Source organism: Mobula hypostoma, chromosome 20 (genome assembly GCF_963921235.1).
Source record: "Mobula hypostoma chromosome 20, sMobHyp1.1, whole genome shotgun sequence".
Lineage (NCBI taxonomy): Eukaryota > Metazoa > Chordata > Chondrichthyes > Myliobatiformes > Myliobatidae > Mobula > Mobula hypostoma.
Window position 1 is genome coordinate 57,409,662 of NC_086116.1, and position 22,335 is coordinate 57,431,996.

Genomic DNA, 22,335 nt, shown 5'->3' on the forward strand with positions numbered 1-22,335 from the left:
TGTGTTTCTGTCAGTGGAGCGTGTTCGCTCTCCCCGCGACCGAGTGGGTTTCCTCCCGCTGCTCTGGTTTCCTCTCACAGTCCAAAGGCATACGGATTGGCGTTGGTGAATTGTGGGCTCTGTTCTCTCTAAGCCTAGCTCGTGCACGGCCGTGCAGTGACTGAAATGCTTCTGCGCACGTAGCCTTTGGCGTCGCACAGCTGGAACTTCCTTTTGTATTGCACTGAACAACAAAGATTTTGCTTCCTGAATACTGTTGGGTGTCTTATTGATTTTGGGCTGCTGATCATGAAAATCATCATGAAATTTCCCTATCGCACAGCAATTTTTGAAATCTCCTATATTTGTTATTTCAATTCATAATTCATGTCAATTAAAATGTTGCTTATGGTGTAAGCTGAGAAGTTTTCTGTCTTGTCCAGGCAGGGAGGGTGCTGCATGGCGGGACAGGTTTTAGAAAGGTTAGAAAAAGCATCACACACACAGACACAGACACCATTGTGTTTACACGTATATCAGTTTGTGATCACGATGTGCTTGCTCTACGCGCATAGCGTATTGTGTGTACTCATGATAATAAAGCAACTGTGTTTGTGATGGCAAAATGTCTCGCCAGCAGTAATGCTTTCTGTTATATTTCTGGTGAGTATACACTTAAATCTCACAGATGGAGCATGACTCCTCTTCTTAAGAAAGCCTATGAGCTCTACTTTGGGTGTAAAATTGGCGACCAAGATGAAGCCTGGGCTCCTCACATTTGTCACACAACACGCGCTGTGGAACGTAGCGCTTGGCTCAGAGGTACTCAGAAGTCAACGCCATTCGCTGTCCCGATGATATGATGGGAGCAGAAGGATTGTGTGACAGGTTGCTCCTGCTCTCTGACCAGTGCGTCTGGTTTCTCTGCTACAAACAAGAAATCAGCTGAATACACCAATCTCCATTCACCATGAGACCTGAGCCGCATGACGATGGTCCTCCACCGGAACGTGGAGTCTGGAGGAGGCAGACGAAGATGCCAGGAGTGGAAAACGACACCGATACCGAAACGGATTTTGAACCCTTTATGTCGAGTGAGCCTCGTCTGATAACTCAATCTGAGTTAAAGGACCTGGTCAGAGACTTGGGTTTGTCAAAGGCAAAAGCAGAATTACTGGGTTCAAGACTTCATGGATGGAATCTGCTGTCAACAGGCACAAACATTTCTGTGAAGGATTTGGATATTTGAGACAGATGTTTCCCAGAATAACTAATGCAAATTAGTTAAGGAGGGCATTTTTGTTACTCCATAAATCAGTGACAGGCAATTGGAAGAACTTCTAGGGGGATGGGAGAAAATTGCATGGAAGGTATTGAAGGATGTTGTTGAAAATTTTCTTGGCGACTACAGAGCACCAAACTACGTGCAACTGGTTGTCAACATACTTCAAGCAGACAAAGCCATGAAGTGCAACATGTCACTAAAGATTCATTTCCTGCATTTCCATTTAGACTTCCTCCCTGCAAATCTTGTCGCTGTCAGTGACGAGCATGGTGAAAGGTTTCACCAGGACATTGCAGTGATGGAGAAACGGTATCAAGGCAACTGGAACCATCAATGCTGGCTGATTATTCTTAGACACTTACGCAAGAAGTTTCAGATGCTGAGTACAAATGAAAATCATCAACAAAACATTTAGCTTATTTGAGTATTGCAAAGCGTCAGCACTGTTATGCAATTAAACACATTATATTCAATTGAAAATAATTTCTTGTTTCTCCAAACTCCCACATGATACAAGTATTCCGAAATTATATTTGCATTTGGCTTCAAGTGGACTATCATAAACCAAAAAAAAAACTCCGGGAAACAACATTTTCAAAAAATTTGTTGTCCAGTGTAACAGGATCTGCATGTATTTCCATGAGGATTGTGGGGGGGGGGGGCTTTCCTCTGTTTCAGCCCTGGTATTGAGAGGAAGCTGAAGGAATCATCCTCACCAATGCTTCCCTGTATCTCACTAAACATTTGTAAACAGTGATCTCTCCTCCTGTTATGTGGAATGAGATCTTTTGCCATTCACATTAAGATCATTACTGTCTACCTTTGCCTGATCTTTAACGTTCCTGGAGTTTGAATTAGTGCAGTTTCCAGGAATTTTTTTCTGCCACTTTTCTCTTCTGATTTTAAGCTACTCCCAGTCCTCAGACATAAGCACAAGCAATTCTGCAGATGCTGGAAATCCAGGGTAATACACACAAAATACCGAATGAACTCAGCAGGTCAGGCAGCATCTATGGAGAGGAATAGAGTCAATGTTTGAAGCTTCATAAGGACTCCAGTCCTCAGGCCTTTTGTTTGATCATGCTCTCGTGAAGCACCTTGGTGGTTTAACTTGATCGAAGGTGTAAGCACAATTGTTTGAGTTCTCCAGCTGCACAACCCAGGGGCAGCTTCAAGCCGATATGCGTAGTTCAAGGCAATACAAGTAGACTGAAATTGTATTTGTGTTCAGCTTCAAGCAGTCGATCAAAACTACAAAAAAAATTGTGGAAGCGACACTTTTGGGGGGGGGGTGTGGAGTTGCCGTCCAGTGTTTTGTTGATATAATTTTGAAACCTATGTAATATAATTGTGTTGGTGTGTGGCCAAGGGGTTAAGGCGTTCGTCTGGTGATTTGAAGGTCGCTAGTTCGAGCCTTGGCTGAGGCAGTGTGTGTGTCCTTGAGCAAGGCACTTAACCACACATTGCTCTGCGACGACACTGGTGCCAAGCTGTATGGGTCCTAATGCCCTTCCTTTGGATAACATTGGTGTCGTGGAGAGGGGAGACTTGCAGCATGGGCAACTACTAATCTTCCATACAACCTTGCCCAGGCCTGCACCCTGGAAACCTTTCAAGGCGCAAATCCATGGTCTCACGAGACTAACGGATGCCTAGAAAAATTGTGAAATGCACTGTAATTGTTAATTAATATGTTCAATATATTAATTAATAAGATTAATATGATAGAATATATTTTTTGAATAATAAATGTACCACAACCTTTGAAACATTTTAGAATTTCAACGTATTTACATTGTTAATGTTTCAAGTTACAACATTGTTACAAATTGTAACACTAAACACAAAATGGAAGTTCATTTTTCATAAAAATATTAATAAGTTACGGTCCCAGTATCTTGGCGATACCGCTTATTGGAGAACACTGAAAAATCTGCTGCATCTATCAGTTCTGATGTTGATACTGCGCCAATGATTGATTCATTCAACGTGTGTGTAATCATTTGGATAACTGATTTCCTGATGCTGAGTTAACAGAATGGCAAGCATTTGACCCTGTTGCTATTGCAAGCACAACCAATTTTGAGTTTGGAAAAGAGAATGTTATACACCTGACAAAAATGTACTCGGCTACTATTGCGAACAACGATAAAAGCATTGCCTCAAAAATATCACAGGAATACTGTGATTTCAAATTTGTCACTTCTGAGAAAGTTAAGACTGGTTAAATTAAGATTTTCTCTGATATGTTGAACTACATGCTTAGAAATAAAGACTTTGAAGAAATGTCAGTTCTCGTTAGTATCACTGGAACATTTCAAGCTTCTGGTGCTGACTGTGAACATGGATTCCGTTTTATGAATTCAATCATGTATAAATCCAGAAACAGATTATAAATGGAACATTTGGATGATCTAATGAGGATCAAAACGCATCTTCATCTGGGTGTGAGATTAATCTGGAAAGTGTTTATAAACAATGGATTTGTAAGAAAGACAGATGAAGAAATAGTTTATGAAATGTGAAAAATTTTGTACTGTATTTCATCATACCCTTCAATTAATAAAATCAAAAGGATGTGACTTTTCATTTTTCATTCAAAATATTCATAGTATGCACATTACAAAAACATTTAAAGTGCTGTACAGTTTTCAGGCCATGTAAAATCTTCCTGCTCAGCAATGGTTGGTCACGCAGCTATGGGGGGAAAGTTTAGAGGGAACGTTGGTTGTGGACATGGTATGTTATGCCAGAAGCATGGGGACACTAGCGCACTGTCCCCAGAACATCTCCAGACTATGTTGGTTGTTGATGCAAATGACACATTTCACTCTGTTTTGATGTGTATGTGACAAATAAAGTTCATCTTTAATCTTATTGAATTCTGAGTGCGACAAAGTGTTGATCTATTCTTTGACCAAAGGTTGACATCATAGGCTGTGGTCTCTTTCTTCTCCACAGTTCCTGATCAACACAACCCCTTTCCCTCACCCCGGTAACTTAATAGTCTCCAGACCAATGTGAATAGGTTTTCCTCTCAAGAGGCTGCCTGACCAGTGGGGTATTCCCAGGAAGATTATTTCCTGTTCCGTAAGATTGTTTGATTTCTGTGCTGCAACCGAGACTCTAATTTGGCAATCCTACGTCTTGTTAGCTGTTCAAAGTGAATGAAGACCCTTGGAGCTGACATTGAGATGGTGGAGTACATGGAAGCTTGGTGCAACAGTGGAAGAGGCATCCACCCATTAGGCGTGTTCAGCCCCATCTATGTCACATTGACCTCCTCAGTCACTCCCAGAACTTATGGAAGAGGAGTAGAACAGGAAGGATCGCTGGAAAAATAAGAAGATAATTATATGGTACTACTGTATTTGACCTTTTCCAAGGATCGTCACCTTGTTGGGGTAGAGAGGCTTGTGAGATTCTGAGATCCCAAGAGCTGCCTGGAGTTTAGCTCCTGGTAGGGTTGCCAGTGGGAGTACCATCAGAGAGCAGACAGAGCAATCCGACCAAGATCTCTGGTGGAAGATGATATCACATCATAACGGTAGTGAAGGTGGAGGAAAGCTGCAGTAATGAAGGGTCCCCAATCCTACGTTCCACGCCGCTGGACCCTGATGTGGCTACCTGTGCATCAGCCTCCCCACGTTCAGCAAAGTTGTGCACAGGGTTCTCCTTTATGGGAATCCACCCTAGGCCCCGGAATTGACCTCTACAGCTACCCAAGGACCCACCAACAGACAACCCCTTCAGAGAACATCATACTCAGCTCGTGATTGCATAATGTACATTGTGTCCTTTGCTCTACCTTTTGTGCTAAGTGTCGTGCTGCTGAGGGCAGTTGATCTGAGACTAGGCTTCAGCACAGCTCTGTACAGAGACACTTTCGAGGACTGTTTACAACTCATGTTCTCAATATTATTTACACAGTTTCTCTTTTCCGCATTGGTTGTGTGTCAGTCTTTGTTAATGAATAGTTTTCTGTAAATTCTGTTGCATCTTTTCTTCCTGTAAATGCCTGCAAGAAAATGAATCTCAAGGTAAAATATGGTAACGTACTGTAAATACTTTGATAATGAGGTTACTTTGAACTCTGAAGTAAGCCAATGACGCTAATTTCAAGAAAAATGTCTTGGCCAGTCAGTGTAGAAACAGAATATGAATTCCATCTCTCTTTCCACAGATGTTGCCTGACCCGCTGAGTCTTAAAATCAGACAGCTGCCTCGTGACAACATTGTTATCTGTTTGCAAATTGGCTGCTGCACTTTCAACTTGCAATAGTGTCCACCTTTTCTGAGTCCTGATGAAGAATCTTGACCCCAAACATTGACGGTAGTTTCCCTCCAACAATGCTGCCCGACTTGCTGAGTTCCTCCAACATTTGTGAGTTTTGCACAAGATTTTCAGCATCTGTAGAATCGCTTGTGACAGTAATAGAAGTGTCTGGTCTCGTTTCCAGCTGTTTCTTGATCGCTTGTGTCTATAATAGAAGTGTCTGGTCTTGTTTCCAGCTGTTTCTTGCAGCTGGCCTACAGTCACATTAGTTGATAACCTCCACATCAATTCCTTGCTGGCTGAGATTTGTTTTCCATTCCTGTTCAGACCAGTTCTTTCCCTCTGAATTCTATAAACAAATGATTCATGAAGCATTCCCTTGCAAACCAACTTGAGGAAGCAGGGACTTTCAGTTCAACGTGTTCACTTCAGCATTTCCGTTCCACGCAGCTGTTGTCTAATCCTCCTCCATAAAACCACCTACACATCTGTCCCTCTCTGCTCCACATCTGTCCCTATTAACCCCCTTTCTCGATCTTAAAGAGCTCCAGCGTGGGTTCCCTTTCGTCTTTCTGAAGGAAAATGGCATCCAGCCTGAACTGTAGTAAAAGCTCTGGTGATCTGGTGCTTCACTCGCAGATTCAACAACTGGCATCTGAAGAACTCTCAACCAAGCAGCTGAATCCCATAGTTTCTTTGAAAGAGCTGCTGGGGCTCAAAATTAAGATGCTGAATGAAAGAGAAACGTGAAGTGCAAAATCACCAAGACTTGAATTGGGTTCCTGTGACCATCGCTGTTTCAGTAGTTCCCTGTGGAGCTTCAGCGCCCTCTAGTGGCTCAGTATGGAAATGGATCACTGAGGGCCTGAATGCCCTGCAGCTGAACTCTGTGTCTGAGCACCTTTCACTGTTGACGTCTCTGGGGTAAAGGTATTAGTTGTTGTTTTGGTGCAACTGTTAAGGCCGATTTATACTTGTGCGTACTAGCTTACGCCGTAGCCTACGCAAATGGGCTACGCTGTTGTGAGCATTTATACTTGTGCATTGGTGTGTCTGCGTCGCGCTGCAATTCACAGCCAAAACGCTAGTTGGCGGTGGGGTTTCTATGCCACTGTGTTGAGATTCTTCATGTTGAAACTCAACACCAAGAAACTCAAACTTCAAACGATGGCGACTGAAACTGAAGGAGGGTGAATTTTCTGTGTTTGTCCGGCCACTGAGAGACATGGACGAGGAAATGCATTTCAAATATTTTCAGATGTCAGCAGGTAGATTTGACAATTTGGTTCATCGTCTCCAACTATTTATTTCACATCAGTGTACGCACAGTATACTCAGAGACTGGCAATCACCATTCGAGTTTTAGCTTCGGTGGAAGTCAACAGGCTGTAGCAGCTAGCTACAAACTGGCGTCAAACACAGGGTCCTCCATAATTTCGGAGGTCTGTACAGTTTTATGGAAAGCATTACAGCCAGAGTTCCTTCCCTGCCCTTCAGTCGCCCAATGGGGAGCTATTGCAGCGTAGGAGGAGATGCGATGCTACCAAGCGGACCAATCACAGTTGTTGCGGTCTGCGTCGCTGTGACACATAGTTACATTTTGGGAGAGGTGCGCCTGAGGCTACGGCGTAGGGTTCAGTGTAGAGAACAGCGTAGGGTACGCGGCTATGGCGTACATTTGATGCACAAGTATAAATCAGCCTATATAGTTACTTACATTGATGTGGTATTGGTGTTGTAAACAGGCCAGATTTTATGGTCAGATATGGACTTATGAACCCATGAACACTACCTCACTTTTTTATTTTTATATATATATAGTTTCTGTTTTTGCACGATTTTTAATCTATTCAATATATGTGTACCGTAATTGCTTTACTTATTATTATTTTATTTTTATCTTCTATATTATATATAGCATTGAGCTGCTGCTGCTAAGTTAACAAATTTCACGACTCATGCCAGTGATAATAAATCGGATTCTGATATTGCTTTGTGTGTGTGTGTGTGTGTGTGTGTGTGTGTGTGTGTGTGTGTGTGTGTGTGTTATATATATTAGATCACCATGTACAACCCTGACATTCATTTTCTTGTGAGTGTTCGAAGAAACACACTGGAATCAATGGAAACGCGCACAACAAATACAGACAAACAGCTAGTGTGCAAAGACAACAGACTGTGCAGGTACAAAATAGTCCTAATAATTAAATAACTGAGCAGTGAGTATCGAGAACGTCAGCTGTAGGCTCCCTGAAAGCGAGTCTATGGGTTTGGTGTTGGGGCGAGTGCAGTTTATCTATTTAGCAATACAGTACAGTACGCCCTTTGAGCCACGTTCTCCTTACCCCCCCCCCCGCCCCCGCAATCTCCGACAAACCCTAACTTAATCACAGGACAGTTCACAGTGACCGGTTAACGAGAAATCCCGGACACCCCACGGGAAGGAGGTATAGAGACTCCTTACAGAGTGGAACCATTCCAAACACTGGGACGCTGAGCTGTAGTAACGTCGCATCAACTGCTGTGCTCAAGAGCCTAATGGTTGAGGGGGTAATAACTGTTCCTGAACCTGGTAGTGTGGTACCTCCTTCCTGCTGGCAGCAGCGAGAGGAGACTCTGGCCTGGCTGCAGGGGTCTTTAGTGATGGATGTGACAGCACTCCTTGTAAATGTACGCAGTGGTGGGGAGGGGAAGGCTTTACCCGTGAAGGACTGGGTAGCTTGTCGGTACTTCCACTCCAAGGGCATTGGTGTTCCTATATCAGGCTGTGATGCAACTATTCAGTAAACTCTCTACTACACAAATAGAAGTTAATCAAACTTTTAAATGACGTGCTGAATCTGCGCAGACTTCTAAGGAATTAAAAGTTGCTGCTGTGCCTTCTTGCCAATGGAACTTGCATACTATACCCAGGACAGATTCTCTGAAATGATAACAGAGGAATTTAAAGTTGCTGACCATCTCCATGTCTGATCCCCCAGTGAGAACTGGCTCATGGACTTCCATTTTCCTCCTCCTGGAGTCAATAATTCAGCTCCTTGGTCTTGCTGACTTTGAGTGAGAGCTTGTTGTCATGGCACCACTCAGCCAGATTCTCAAGCTCCTTCCTATATGCTGATTTGTCACCATTTTCATGGTACCAATGCCATCTTTTTGTTTTCAAATTCTCTTAAGCTTCAGACTCAAACTGAAGTAGCTTTTTACTGGATTTTTGGCCCATTTACAGAACCACAACCCTCCTGGATCTTCTGCAGATCACTGCCATGGAGGATTTTAGAAATATTTTTCCCTTACAAGTAACAACCCTTAAAACAGGGCCTGATGGATTGGTATTGGCTCACTACAGTGGACAACAAAGCTTTGCTGAATACTTTTGAGTGTATCTTATGCATTTTGGGCTGAAAATTTCCCTATCATCCACCAATTTTTGAAGTCGCCTGTATTTGTTATTTCAATTCATAATTCAAGTCAGAATAATTGATGCCGAGATTTTTGTTGCTCCACAAATCAAGCAGTTCATCAATGACAGGCTATTCGAAGAACTTTTAGTGAGGCCATAGAAAATTGCATGGAGGGCATTTAAGGAAGTTGTTGAACTTTTTCTTGGTAACTACAGAGCACCAAACTACATGCAGCTGGTTGACAACATGCTTCAAGCAGACAAAACCATGAAGTGCAACATATCACTAAAGATTCATCTTCTGCATTCCCATTTAGACTTCTTCCCTGCAAATTCTGGTGCTGTCAGTGACAACCAGGACATTGCGGTGATGGAGAAACGATATCAGGGCAACTGGAATCCATCAGTGCTGGCTGATTAGTGTTGGACGCTTAAGCGAGAAGCTTCCAACACTGAGTACAACTGAAAATCATCAACAAAACCTTTTGAGCCCAATTGAACTATTGCAAAGCGTCAGCACCATTATGCAATTAAACACATGAAATTCGATAAAAGTTAAATTTTGCTTCTACAAATTCCTACGAGATACAAGTAGTCTGAAATTATATTTGTGTTCAGTTTCAAATGGTCTATCATAAACAAAAAAAAGCGCTTTCGAAAACATTTGTTGTCCTGTGTTATTGTCACATGTAGCGAGATACAGTGCAAAGCTTGCATACTATTTATACAGACACTGCAGTGAGCTAGAATAAGACAAAGTAGCGGGGTGCACAAGCTACTGAGCGAGTAAACAACAAAGAGCAAGGCGACAGAGGTAGATTGGGAGGCCGAGAGTTTATCTTATTGTACTAGAGGTCTGATAACAGTGGGATAGAAGCTATCACTGAACCTGAAGGTAGGTGATTACAGTATAGGCTTTTCTATCTCTTGCCTAATGGGAGAGGGGAGAAGACAATGTCCGGGATGGGTGGGATCTTTGAATATTCTGACTATTAAGACCGTGAGAGGACAGGTCCGTGGAGGGGCGGCTGGTTCCTCTGATGGTCTGAGCCGACTCCACGACTCTCCGCAGTTTCTCGTGTCACGTGCCATACCGAGACGTTATGCTTTCCATGGCACATCGATAACAATCAGTAAGAGTCGATAGATGTGCTGAATTTCCTTAGCCCCCTGGGGAATTAGAGGTGTCGTGAGCTTTCTTGGCCATGACATCAAATTATTTGGAGCAGGCCAGGCTGTCGGTGGTGTTCATACCCAGGAACACGAAGCTCTCAATCTCACACCAGTGAACTCAGTGACCAGCTCTTTTGTTAACTTTGAGGGAAAGGTTGTTGTAGTGTTCTCGTGCAGTGTGTTGAAACTCTGACTAAACACCAAGTTAAACCGGAGCCAATGAAGGCAGAGTCGTAGTAATGTTAACCATTTACTGTTCACTCTTCCACATTAACGTCGTATGGTGAAAACTGTTGATTAAAAAAATACAAACATATACAGCGTCTGTTTCATTCTGCAGACCACGCGCTCTGTTCTTTTAGCGAGTGTCTCCCGCTGCCCCGAGTAGCGGGCGAGGATGGTCCCGTCAAACTGCCGCCGGGCTTGAGCCCACCCCGCGTTTGAAATTGAAAAGCCGACACCTCGCCACCCAAACCGCCGCTTCCTGAACAGAATCCGCGTCAATATTTTTACTTCAAATACATTCTTATGAATTTACGGCGTTGCTTCTATAATGTTTCTTTGTGGGTAGAAACGGAGCTCTTCACGATCATGCTGCACGCATGGCACCTGCCTTTACACCTTCCCGAACCAAGACATGGCGAAACCGGAGGTGATGTCATCGCATGCCGTGATATACCGTAGGCAATGGATTTACCTTTGTTAAACTGTAACTTAAATATCAACCTTTAACTTTAACTAGAAAACAGTTAGAAACAAATCGTTCAAAGCGCAGACCCATCAAAGTTAAACAAATGCATTAAGGGCAACACGGTTGTTGACATGATTTGTGATAGCTAAGTGGGAGCCAATTCAGCCTTTATTCTAAAATGTACTGTTGCTTTTTAATACAGGCCCGTTCAAAAGTCAGTGAGATCATTGATAACGCAATAATCCATTACCGCGATGACCTGGATCTCCAGAACCTCATTGACTACGGACAGAAGCAGGTTTGGTATCAGGGCTCTGTGATTTTATGCACGATTTAGACTTTATTCAGTCTAGTGCTTTCCATTTCCACTGTGGCTTTACCTGTCCCACCTCCCGCCAGTTTACCTGTCCCACCTCCCATCAGTTTACCTGTCCCACCTCCCGCCAGTTTACCTGTCCCACCTCCCATCAGTTTACCTGTCCCACCTCCCATCAGTTTACCTGTCCCACCTCTCTCACCTCCCGCCGGTTTACCTGTCCCACCTCCCGCCAGTTTACCTGTCCCACCTCTCTCACCTCCCGCCGGTTTACCTGTCCTACCTCCCGCCGGTTTACCTGTCCCACCTCCCATCAGTTTACCTGTCCCACCTCCTGTCAATTAGCTCCTTCACCTTCTAGACCTCTGAATGTTACTGAGATATAAAAGACTGTTGAAGTCAGTGAGGACTTGCCGAAGGAGCACCAATCTATCTGATGGTGATGTAACAGATTGAAAATTGAAATGTTAAATACTGGAACACAATGAATAAATCAAAGTCATTATTTCTTAGTTTTCTTCCCAGTTGACAGTGTTTACTGTAAGCTGCTTTCTGTTCCCTTTGGGCAAAACACTGGATTTGTTTATCTGGTTGTATGTGCATTTTATAATAACCTGGGTAACTCCACCGTTAAGGTCCTTTGGGGTTTTGAGCACGTTTCAGGTGCTGTACATCTAACTTTCTAAACTTCACCGGCTCATTCTCTCAGACTCTGCGTCTTTCACAATATATTGATCACCTCTTGTAATTTTCAGGTCATTGGCCACTTTTACATTGTGATGCTCAGTTTTTTAAAAATTAGAACAACATCAGCTTTTGGAACATTGGCCTTTATGATTCAACATATTATGTACAGGAGATGGGATGTTATGTTGAAGTTGTACAAGACATTGGTGCAGCCTAAAGGCTGATTTATACATGTGCCTCAGCTCGACGCCGTACGTATGGCATAGCTGCGAACCCTACACAGAGCCTACGCAGATCCCCACGCCGCAGCCTGACGCACACCTCTCCCAAAGTGTAACTATGCGTTGTGGCAACGCAGACCGCAACAACTGTGATTGGTCTGCTTGGTAGCATCGCATTTCCTCCTACGCTGCAATAGCTTCCCATTGGGTGACTGAAGGGCAGGGAAGGAACTCTGGCTGCAATGCTTTCCATAAAGCTTTACACACCTCCGAAATTATGGAGGACACATTTTGCTTTTACGAAAAAAGACGCTCGCTTTAAACTTGTTTACCCCGAGAAAGACTACCATGACCATGAAGCCTTGCACGGGCTGGTGTGTGCACATGCGCGATGTGCCCGAATTGCAGAGTGATGCAGACACACCAACGTACAAGTATAAATGCTCACAACGCGCGTAGGTCAATTGCGTAGGTTACAGCGTCGAGTTGACGCACAAGTATAAATCAGCCTTAATTTGGAGTATCGTGGGAAGCTTTGGTCACCTACCCGCAGGAAAGATGTAAACAAGGTTGAAGTAGTACAGAGAAAATTTACAAGGATGTTGCCAAGTCTGTAGGGGCAGGTTACAGGGAAAGATTGAATAGGTAAAGACTTTATTCCTTGGAGCATAGAAGATTGAGAGGAGATTTGATAGAGTTTTACAAAATGATGAGGGGTATTGATAGGGTAAATGCAAGCAGGCTTTTTCCACTGAGGTCAGGTGGGACTACAACTAGAGGCCATGGGTTAAGGGTGAAAGGTGAAAAGTTTAAAGGGACCATGAGGGGAAAATTCTTCCCTCAGAGGGTGGTGAAAGTGGAATGAGCTGTCAACACAAGTGGTGCATTCAATTTCAACGTTTGAGACGTTTGGATAGGTGCCTGGCTGGTAGGGGTATGGAGACCTATGGTCCCGGTGCAGGTCGGTGGGAGTTTAAATGACTTAACACAGACTAGATGAGCTGAAGGGCCTGTTTCTATGTGGTACTTCTGTACGATTCATTATCTTCTAGGCAGAGCCAGCATTTCAGTGACAGGCCGTAACTACCCTTAGTGGTGAGTTGTGTTTGTGAACCAGTGAGATGCTGGTGATGAAGGTCCTACCAAAACGCTGTCATTGAGGGAGCTCTTGGATTTGGACCTAGTTTCATGGAGCATACAAGGGTGGGGGTAGGGGTGACCTTAAGAGGTGTATAAAATCATGAGGGGGCATGGATACGGTGAATGGTCAGGGGTTTCTTTTCTCCCTCGGGGATGGAGAGGTCTAAAAACAGAGGGGACAGGTTTCCAATGAGAGAGGAAACATTTAAACAGGACCTGAGGGGCAACTTTTGTTTCAGCTGGAGGTTGGTGAGTATTTGTCATGACCTGCTCGAGGAAGTGATAAAGGTGGGTACAGTTTCAATAGTTGGACTGGTACAGGGATAGGAAAGGTTCAGAGGGATACGGGCCAGTGACAGACTATCTCAGATTGACATCCTGGTCAGCGTGGGGAAGATTTACTGAACTCTAGTTACCGTGTGATGGGTTGCTCTGCGGGACTGTCCTTGCGCGGTCTGTCGGTGCTGGTGTTCAGCTGTGTAAGGGGGGGGGTGGAGAGCCTGTGAGTAATCAGATTATTTTCCTCTGGGCGAAACCAAGCTGTGTGCGTGTAAGGTGAGGGAAAGTGTGAAACACGTCCACACCTTCACGGAGATAGGCTGGGCAAATGAGTGCACCCTGTCCTGATATCCGTGGCCAAGGGCCAGGGTCTGAGGTTCTTCCCGCTTTTGTGCTGACTTCGTATCGTGTTTCCTCTTCTTTTTCCCTCCCGCCAGTTCAGCTGCTGTGGGGGCATTTCGTACAAGGACTGGAGCCACAACATGTACTTTAATTGCACCCTGGAGAACCCGAGCCGGGAGCGCTGCTCTGTACCCTATTCCTGCTGTCTGCGCTCCGAGGAGGTGAGTGACCGAGCTCTAACTTCTCTGGTAGGGCAAGCAGAGGCTACATTCCAGCATAATCTCTTCAAGCTTAGAGGCTGCAATCCGGTGCCCATTTTGAAGAAATGAAATACTCAATCAACATGAATAGACTTGTCAATAATACACACTCAGTGACCACTTTATCAGCACAAGAGTGGAACCCGCTGTGCCTTCTGCTGCTGTAGCCCGTCCACTTCTAGGTTCAGCATATTGTGTGTTCAGAGATGCTCTTCCACACACCATTGTAGTCACATGTGGTTATTTGGGTTACTGTCGCCTTCCTGTCAGCTTGAACCAGTCTGGCCATTCTCCTCTGACCTCTCTCATGAACAAGGCATTCTCACCCACAGAACTGCTGCTCACTGCATGTTTTTTGTTTTTCACACCATTCTGTGTAAACTCTAGAGACTATTGTGTGTGATAATCCCAGGGGATCAGCAGTTTCTGAGATACTCAAACCACCCCATCTGGCACCAACAATCATTCCACAGTCAGAGTCACTTAGTTCACATTTCTTCCCCATCCTGATGTTTGGTCTGAATAACAACTGGCCCTCTTGACCATGTCCGCATGCTTTTATGCACTGAGCTGATTGGCTGGTGAGATATTTCCATTAATGAGCGGGTGTACCTAATAAAGTGACCACTGCGTGCAATAGGTCACAAAAGAAACTTCACTGCAGGACACTCTGCTTATAACTGGGTGGGTTATGTTCTCTGCAAAATACCCGTGTGCAATTCTCTGCAATGTTCTTTCTTTCAAGCTTAGCTAGAAGTCCAAAGTATCACCTCTTCTGACCTTTCTTTATTTCTCATTCAGAGATTTGGCACAGTAACAGGTCCTTTGGCCAAGGAGCCCGTACCACCCAATTGTACCCATGTGACCAGTTAACCCACTGATCTGTACACCTTTCGACTGTGGGAGAAAACCAGAGCACCCGGAGGAAACCCACGTGGTTACGGGGAGAAGGTGCACACTCTTTCAGACAGCAGTGGGAATTGTACCCAGGGTCACTGGTGCAGTAACAGGGTTACACTAACCGCTACACCACCGTGCTGTCCCCAAGTCCCACTGCCAGTTCCTAAAAACAGCTCAGCTCACTGACGTAATACAGCAGCTTCTTGTTTACCCAGTATTTAGGCATCCAAAATTCTCATGCACTCCACAAAAAGACCCTGGCACCATCCAGGCCTGGGCTGACGTGTGGCAAGTCATGTTAGAGCTTCACAAGTGCCAGCAGTTTGCACGTTCTCACCATGACCTCCCTCATTCCAAAGACGTTTGGGTTAGAGTTGGTAAGCTGTGGGAAAGACTGGAAGCTCAGTGACTCTCGCAGGCTGCCCCCAGCACATCCTCGGACTGGGTTGGTCATTGACACAAATTACACTTTCCGCTGTATGTTTTGATGTAGATCTGGGAAAAAAAAGCGCTACTGTTTAATCTTTAATCTTTTAAATCTTGATTCCTGAGGTCAGCAAGGTGTTGATCCATTCTGCTGCCAGCTTCAACTCCGTGGCCGTGAGTTTTCATTTTAGACTGTGGTGTCTTTCTTGCTTCTCTGTATGTTTCGATGTACACACGACAAATAAAGTTAATCTTTGAACACAGTCGAGTACAGGAGTGGGAGGAGAGTGATTTCATCATTACACTGTGTCTGAGATGGGGGGTGGGAGCTTGCCTTCTCCCTTGGTAGACTGGCTATCTTGTCACTGACCCGTTTCTTTCTGTATTCACTGCAGAAGGTGATCAATACCATGTGTGGACAGGGCATGCAGGACCTGGAGTACCTGGCAGCAGAGGAATTTATCTACACCAATGGGTGTATCGACAAGCTGGTCAACTGGATCCATAGCAACCTCTTCCTGTTGGGAGGGGTGGCCCTGGGCCTTGCCATCCCACAGGTCAGTGCCTTGCCTGTCAATCTCAGCAGGCCATTCCACCACTCTTAGATCATGGCCCTTTGTGTTCAGTTCTATTTCTCTGCCTTGATCCCCTTTCCTTTAAAAATAGCAGTAATATTTTCCCTAGGGTTTTGGGGGGGGGGGAATGCTCCATATTTCCACTGCCCTGCATATTGAGGTTGGGTTCTTCCGTTCATCCCTGATAGGCCCACCATGAATTTCCAGATCACTATCTCCTGTTAAAAGCTATCAGAAGAAACATTTTCTTTCTTCTCCTCTCTCTCCATCCTGTCAGCCCTCTGAGTGTTCCATAATTTTCTGTAACCAGCTCCATTTATCAAAAAAAATTCCTCAGATCACCCCTCCCTACCTCACACAAAATTCTAAACTTAAGGCCTGTTTTTTGTTTGGTTCAGTTCTACGTTTTTCTTCTCAGTTGTTATCGTTTAACAAAAGATTCCAGATTGTTTAATGTGATTTCCAGTTCATAAATGCAAAGGAGAACAAAATAATTTATTTTTATTTACTGAGATGGAGTGCAGAATAGGAACTGTTCAACAATCCCTGATTTACTCAGGATCTGACGTAGTACAAAAAGAACACAAAAGACAAAGGACAGAATAATAAAAACACAATAAATACAAATACATGAGATAGTTTTTTTATATATATATATAAAATGTCCGTAAAGTGACTCTAGGCTCAGGCATGTCTGTACTTAAGGTGACTCGGACAGGAAATGATAAAGTAGTGGTGGCTGAGGGTGCAGAGGGGAGCGTTAGTGGGTGGGAGTGTTGATCGGTCTTACTGCTTGAGAAATGTAACTGTTTTTGAGTCTGGTGGTCCTGGCGTGGATGCTAGTTAGCCTCCTCTCTGATGGGAGTGGGACTGGTACTTGTGTTAATTAAAAACAAAGTTAAATCCGGTTTACTTGGGCATACACACTCCGGTCCCACCAAGTCAGTGAGATTGGGACTGCTCTCCCACTCCAAACCCCGGTTTGTGTGGATGCTGTGTAATTTGCTACCCTGTTACAAAATAACAGACAGCACAATGCATACGATTAAAGAAATTATATTTATGAATGTTGACATAATGAAAGGGCTAGTAATGAAAAGAAAGAAAAAAGCAAAAAAGTCCCTTTATAATTAAACAGTCAAATGTGCACAATTTGAATCTAAACTCTTCCAAAAGTCATGTTCACTGATCCTCAGAAGACCTCCACTTGCTCCATCAAATCACAGTCCCTCACCGGGTCAAATCCTACAACAGGTTCTTTCCACCATCTTCTCTCTTCATTTCCCGCCGAACAAAGAGCTCAGCTCACACCGGTGTCAGACACACAATAAAACCTGCTTCCCTGATTGGATGGTTCACATTCCAAAGCACCCATTATCACTAACCATAACCCAAACACTGCTTCTACAGCCGGACCGTTACGTTAACAGTGAAGCCTTTTTCAGGGTGTTACAAAAATGTTGGGGCAAGTGCATCACCTTCAGTGTCTATAGTCAAGAGCAAATTGGTGATGGCAGATAACACCACTACATTCGTAGTCGTCCATTGTTATCCATGTTCTTGCTGATCCAATTTTATTTCTGGAACCTTCTCCCACCCTCCAGGTAACATCACCGACTTGTATAACCTCTTAAATAAATACAATTGGTCCATAGTCTTTGTGCAAGATCCACCTATCCAAAGCAATGGTCATGGATGATATTATTCTGGGGTTTCATCATTATGAAGGAACATTTTGAATACAGAATTTTTGAAATGCAATTTTAGGGTTATTACCATATAACTGAGTGATTAAGTTTTGTCTAAAGTCAAGACCACAAGCTTAGTTTGTGGAAGTAAAGTCCTCAAAACTTACCTCAATTCTTAATTGGGAAGCCTTTCCTTACGACATTTATTAAATGAAGTATTTTGGTCTCTCCAGAAAGTCAACATTAATCGTGTGGTGGAGTATTTTCAAAGCAAATTTGCTGTTCAGGTTCCTCATCGTGGGCGCTTTGCTTTCTTGGGACTAGCGGCTTACCTCTCCTTCACTCTCTCACACCCCTGCCAGCCTCTCCATCCCCACTGCCGGCTGGGGTTGGGGTGGCATTAGTTGCTTAAAAGCAGCAAATTTGGTGTAGGGGTCAGAGTGCGAGTGTGGGTAGGTGAAGAAAAGCAATGTAATCCCGATAGTTCAGTAGCAGTGATGTGTGTAGAATGAACAGGAAATTACCCAGCAGCCCTCCGTAAGGAATTGGCCGTCTATAGCGAGGCTGGAAAGACAACAGTGCCAGGGATGGCACAGCAGTGTAGCAGCTTTCAGTGTAATTGATCATCAAGTGGAGTCTGTGAGGAGTTTGTACGTTCTCCCCATGACTGAGTGGGTTTTCGCCAGGTGCTCTAGATTCCCCTCACGTACCGAATACGTACGATTAAGAGTTGCGGTTAATGAGTTATTGTGACACTTGCAGGCTGGACCCAGCAGAGAAAGCAGGGTCTCCCAGTGGTCACACATTTTAATTCCACGTCCCATTCCCATTCTGATATGTCTATCCACGGCCTCCTCTACCGTCAAGATGAAACCACACTCAGGTTGGAGGAACAACACCTTATATTCCGTCTGGGTAGCCTCCAACCTGATGGCATGAACATTGACTTCTCTAACTTCCGCTAATGCCCCACTCCCCCTCGTACCCCATCTGTTATTTATTTTTATACACACTTTCTTTTTCTCTCTCTCCTTTTCTCCCTCTGTCCCTCTGACTATACCCCTTGCCCATCCTTTGGGTTTTCCCCCCTCCCCCTTTCTTTCTTCCCGGACCTCCTGTCCCATGATCCTCTCATATCCCTTTTGCCAATCAACTGTCCAGCTCTCGGCTCTATCCCTCCCCCTCCTGTCTTCTCCTATCATTTTGGATCTCCCCCTCCCCCTCCCACTTTCAAATCTCTTACCAACTCTTCCTTCAGTTAGTCCTGACGAAGGGTCTGGGCCTGAAACGTCGACTGTACCTCTTCCTAGAGATGCTGCCTGGCCTGCTGCGTTCACCAGCAACTTTTATGTGTGTTACATCTAGGTGTTGTGTGGTTGTTGACGCAAATGATGCATTTCACTGTATGTTTGGATGTACGTGATGAATAAACTTTAGATCTTTCATATTGAAAGATCTTACTGCCCTTTAGGTCGCTGGCGTTTAGGGCACAATGAAGGTTCTCCATCTCTGTCTGTCTATACTGTTGCACACGGATGGAGAAGGAGTCTTCTTTGCTGTTTCCATAACAGTTTTTTTTTTTGACTGGTTAGGGTGGTTAGCCCTGAGCTGAACCCCGAACCCGGAGGACCGGTAGACCACTTTGAATCTGGCCTCTACCCTTTGACCTGTTTGGTATGGATGACCCTACCGAGAGTCAAAGCACAAAGCCCTGATTCTGGCCAACATAGCTCTCCAGGTCAATGAGGCATGCAAGCCTCCAAACCCAACGCCAAGGTTGTGGTCCTCTTCGAGGTTATTCTTTAACAATACATTACTTGTCATTTATAAAGCATCTTTCAACTTGCAATGTCTCAAACAGCTTTATAATCGAGAGCTTATAAAATGGTCAGTTGTTGTGCAATATGAAAAATTTGGCACCTGAGTTATATCCAGCAAGGTCCTGAAAACAGCAACTAGGAGAGTGTTATTGGATAAATAATTAAATACTGGCCAAGACACCAGTGAGAACTTCTGCTACACAAAATTGTACCACTCAGGGGTTCAAGCAGAGCTTGGGTTTAAAGTAAGCGCCCTGGCATTGCCACAGCTAGGAGAACAGAGGGCACCATGACAACATAGAAACACAGAAAACCAACAGCACAATACAGGCCCTTCGGCCCACAATGCTGTGCCAAACATCTACTTGCTTTAGAAATTACCTAGGGTTACCATTGCCCTCTATTTTTCTAAGCTCCATGTACCTATTCAGGAGTCTCTTAAAAGACCCTGTTGTATCCACCTCCACCACCATTTCCGGCAGCCCATTCCACACACTCACCACTCTCTGTGTAAAAAACTTACCCCTGACATCTCCTCTGTACCTACTTCCAAGCACCTTAAAACTGTGCCCTCTCGTGTTAGCCATTTCAGCCCTGGGGAAAAGCCTCTGACTATCCACACGATCAATGCCTCTCATCATCTTATACACCTCTATCAGGTCACCTCTCATCCTCCGTCGCTCCAAGGAGAAAAGGCCGAGTTCACTCAACCTATTCTCATAAGGCATACTCCCCAATCTAGGCAACATCCTTGCAAATCTCCTCTGCACCCTTTCTATGGTTTCCACGTCCTTCCTGCAGTGAGGTGACCAGAACTGAGCACAGTACTCCAAGTGGGATCTGACCAGGATCCTATATAGCTTCAACATTACTTCTCACCTCTTGAACTCAATGCATGGTTGATGAAGGCCAATACACCGTATGCCTTCTTAACCACACAGTCTACCTGCGCAGCAGCTTTGAGTGTCCTATGGGCTTGGACCCCAAGATCCCTCTGACCTTCCACACTGCCAAAAGTCTTACCATTAATACTATATTCTGCCATCATATTTGACCTACCAAAATGAACCACCTCACACTTATCTGGATTGAACTCCATCTGCCACTTTCCCTGCTGTAACTTCTGACAGCCCTCCACACTATCCACAATACCCCCAACCTTTGTGTCATCGGCAAATTTACTAACCCATCACTGCACTTCCTCATCCAGGTCATTTATGAAAATCACGAAGAGTAAGGGTCCCAGAACAGATCCCTGAGGCACACCACTGGTCACTGACCTCCATGCAGAATATGACCCATCTACAACCACTCTTTGCCTTCAGTGGGCAAGCCAATTCTGGATCCACAAAGCAATGTCCCTTTGGATCCCATGCCTCCTTACTTTCTCAATAAGCCTTGCATGGGGCACCTTATCATATGCCTTGCTGAAATCCACATACACTACATCTATTGCTCTTCCTTCATCAATGTGTTTAGTCACATCCTCAAAAAATTCAATCAGGCTCATAAGGCACGATCTGCCTTTGACAAAGCCATGCTGACTATTCCTAATCATATTATGCCTCTCCAAATGTTCATGAATCCTGCCTCTCAGGATCTTCTCCATCAACTTACCGACCACTGAAGTAAGATGCACTGGTCTATAATTTCCTGGGCTATCTCTACTCCCTTTCTTGAATAAGGGAACAACATCTGCAACCCTCCAATCCTTGGGAACCTCTCCTGTCCCCATTGATGATGCAAAGATCATTGCCAGAGGCTCAGCAATCTCCTCCCTCACCTCCCACAGTAGCCTGGGGTATATCTCGTCCGGTCCTGGTCACTTATCCAACTTGATGCTTTCCAAAAGCTCCAGCACTTCCTCTTTCTTATGTCTATATGCACATGCTTTTCAATCCACTGTAAGTCATCCCTACAAACGCCAAGATTCTTTTCCATAGTGAATACTGAAGCAAAGTATTCATTAAGTACCTCTGCTACCTCCTCCGGTTCCATACACACTTTCCACTGTCACACTTGATTTGTTCTATTCTCTCACATTTTATCCTCTTGCTCTTCACATACTTGTAGAACGTCTTGAGGTTTTCCTTAATCCTGCTCACCAAGGCCTTCTCATGGCCCCTTCTGACTCTCCTAATTTCATTCTTAAACTCCTTCCTGCTAGCCTTATAATTTTCTAGATCTCTATCATTACCTAGTTTTTTGAACCTTTCGTAAGCCTTTCTTTTCTTCTTGACTAGATTTATTACAGCTTTTGTATTCCACGGTTCCTGTATCCTCCCATCCTTTCCCTGTCTCATTGGAATGTACCTATGCAGAACTCCACGCAAATATCCCCTGCCACATTTGCCATATATCTACTGTACATTTCCCTGAGAACGTCTGCTCCCAATTTATACTTTCAAGTTCCTGCCTGATAACTTCATATTTCCCCTTCTGCCAATTAAAGGCTTTCCTGACTTGTATGTTCCTATCCCTCTTCAAAGGAGATAGAATTGTGATCACTGTCTCCAAAATGCTCTCCCACTGAGAGACCTGACACCTGACCCAGGTTCATTTCCCAATACCAGATCAAGTACAGCCTCTCCTCTTGTAGGCTTATCTACATATTGTGTCAAGAAGCCTTCTTGGACACACCTAACAAACTCCACCCCATCTGAACCTCTCGCTCTAGGGAGATGCCAATCAATATTGGGGAAATTAAAATCCCCCATCACGACAAATATTATTGCACCCTGTTATAACGTAGTGATTAGTGTGACACTATTACAGATCAGATCCTCGGAGTTCAGAGTACAATTCCAATGTCATCTGTGAGGAACCTGTACATCCTCCCCATAGTTTTCTCCGAGTGCTCTGATTTCCTCCCACAAT

At 44.3% G+C, this 22,335-nt stretch overlaps 1 protein-coding gene across 1 annotated transcript in view; it reads left to right on the plus strand.

Moving 5' to 3' along the window:
• Positions 1 to 22,335, plus strand: part of tspan33a (tetraspanin 33a) — a 49,786-nt gene that overhangs the window by 25,849 nt on the left and 1,602 nt on the right. The window contains exons 5-7 of the mRNA XM_063072994.1: positions 11,007 to 11,102; positions 13,885 to 14,010; positions 15,771 to 15,932. Of these exons, the coding sequence (XP_062929064.1) occupies positions 11,007 to 11,102; positions 13,885 to 14,010; positions 15,771 to 15,932 (384 nt within the window). The remainder of the gene's footprint in view (positions 1 to 11,006; positions 11,103 to 13,884; positions 14,011 to 15,770; positions 15,933 to 22,335) is intronic.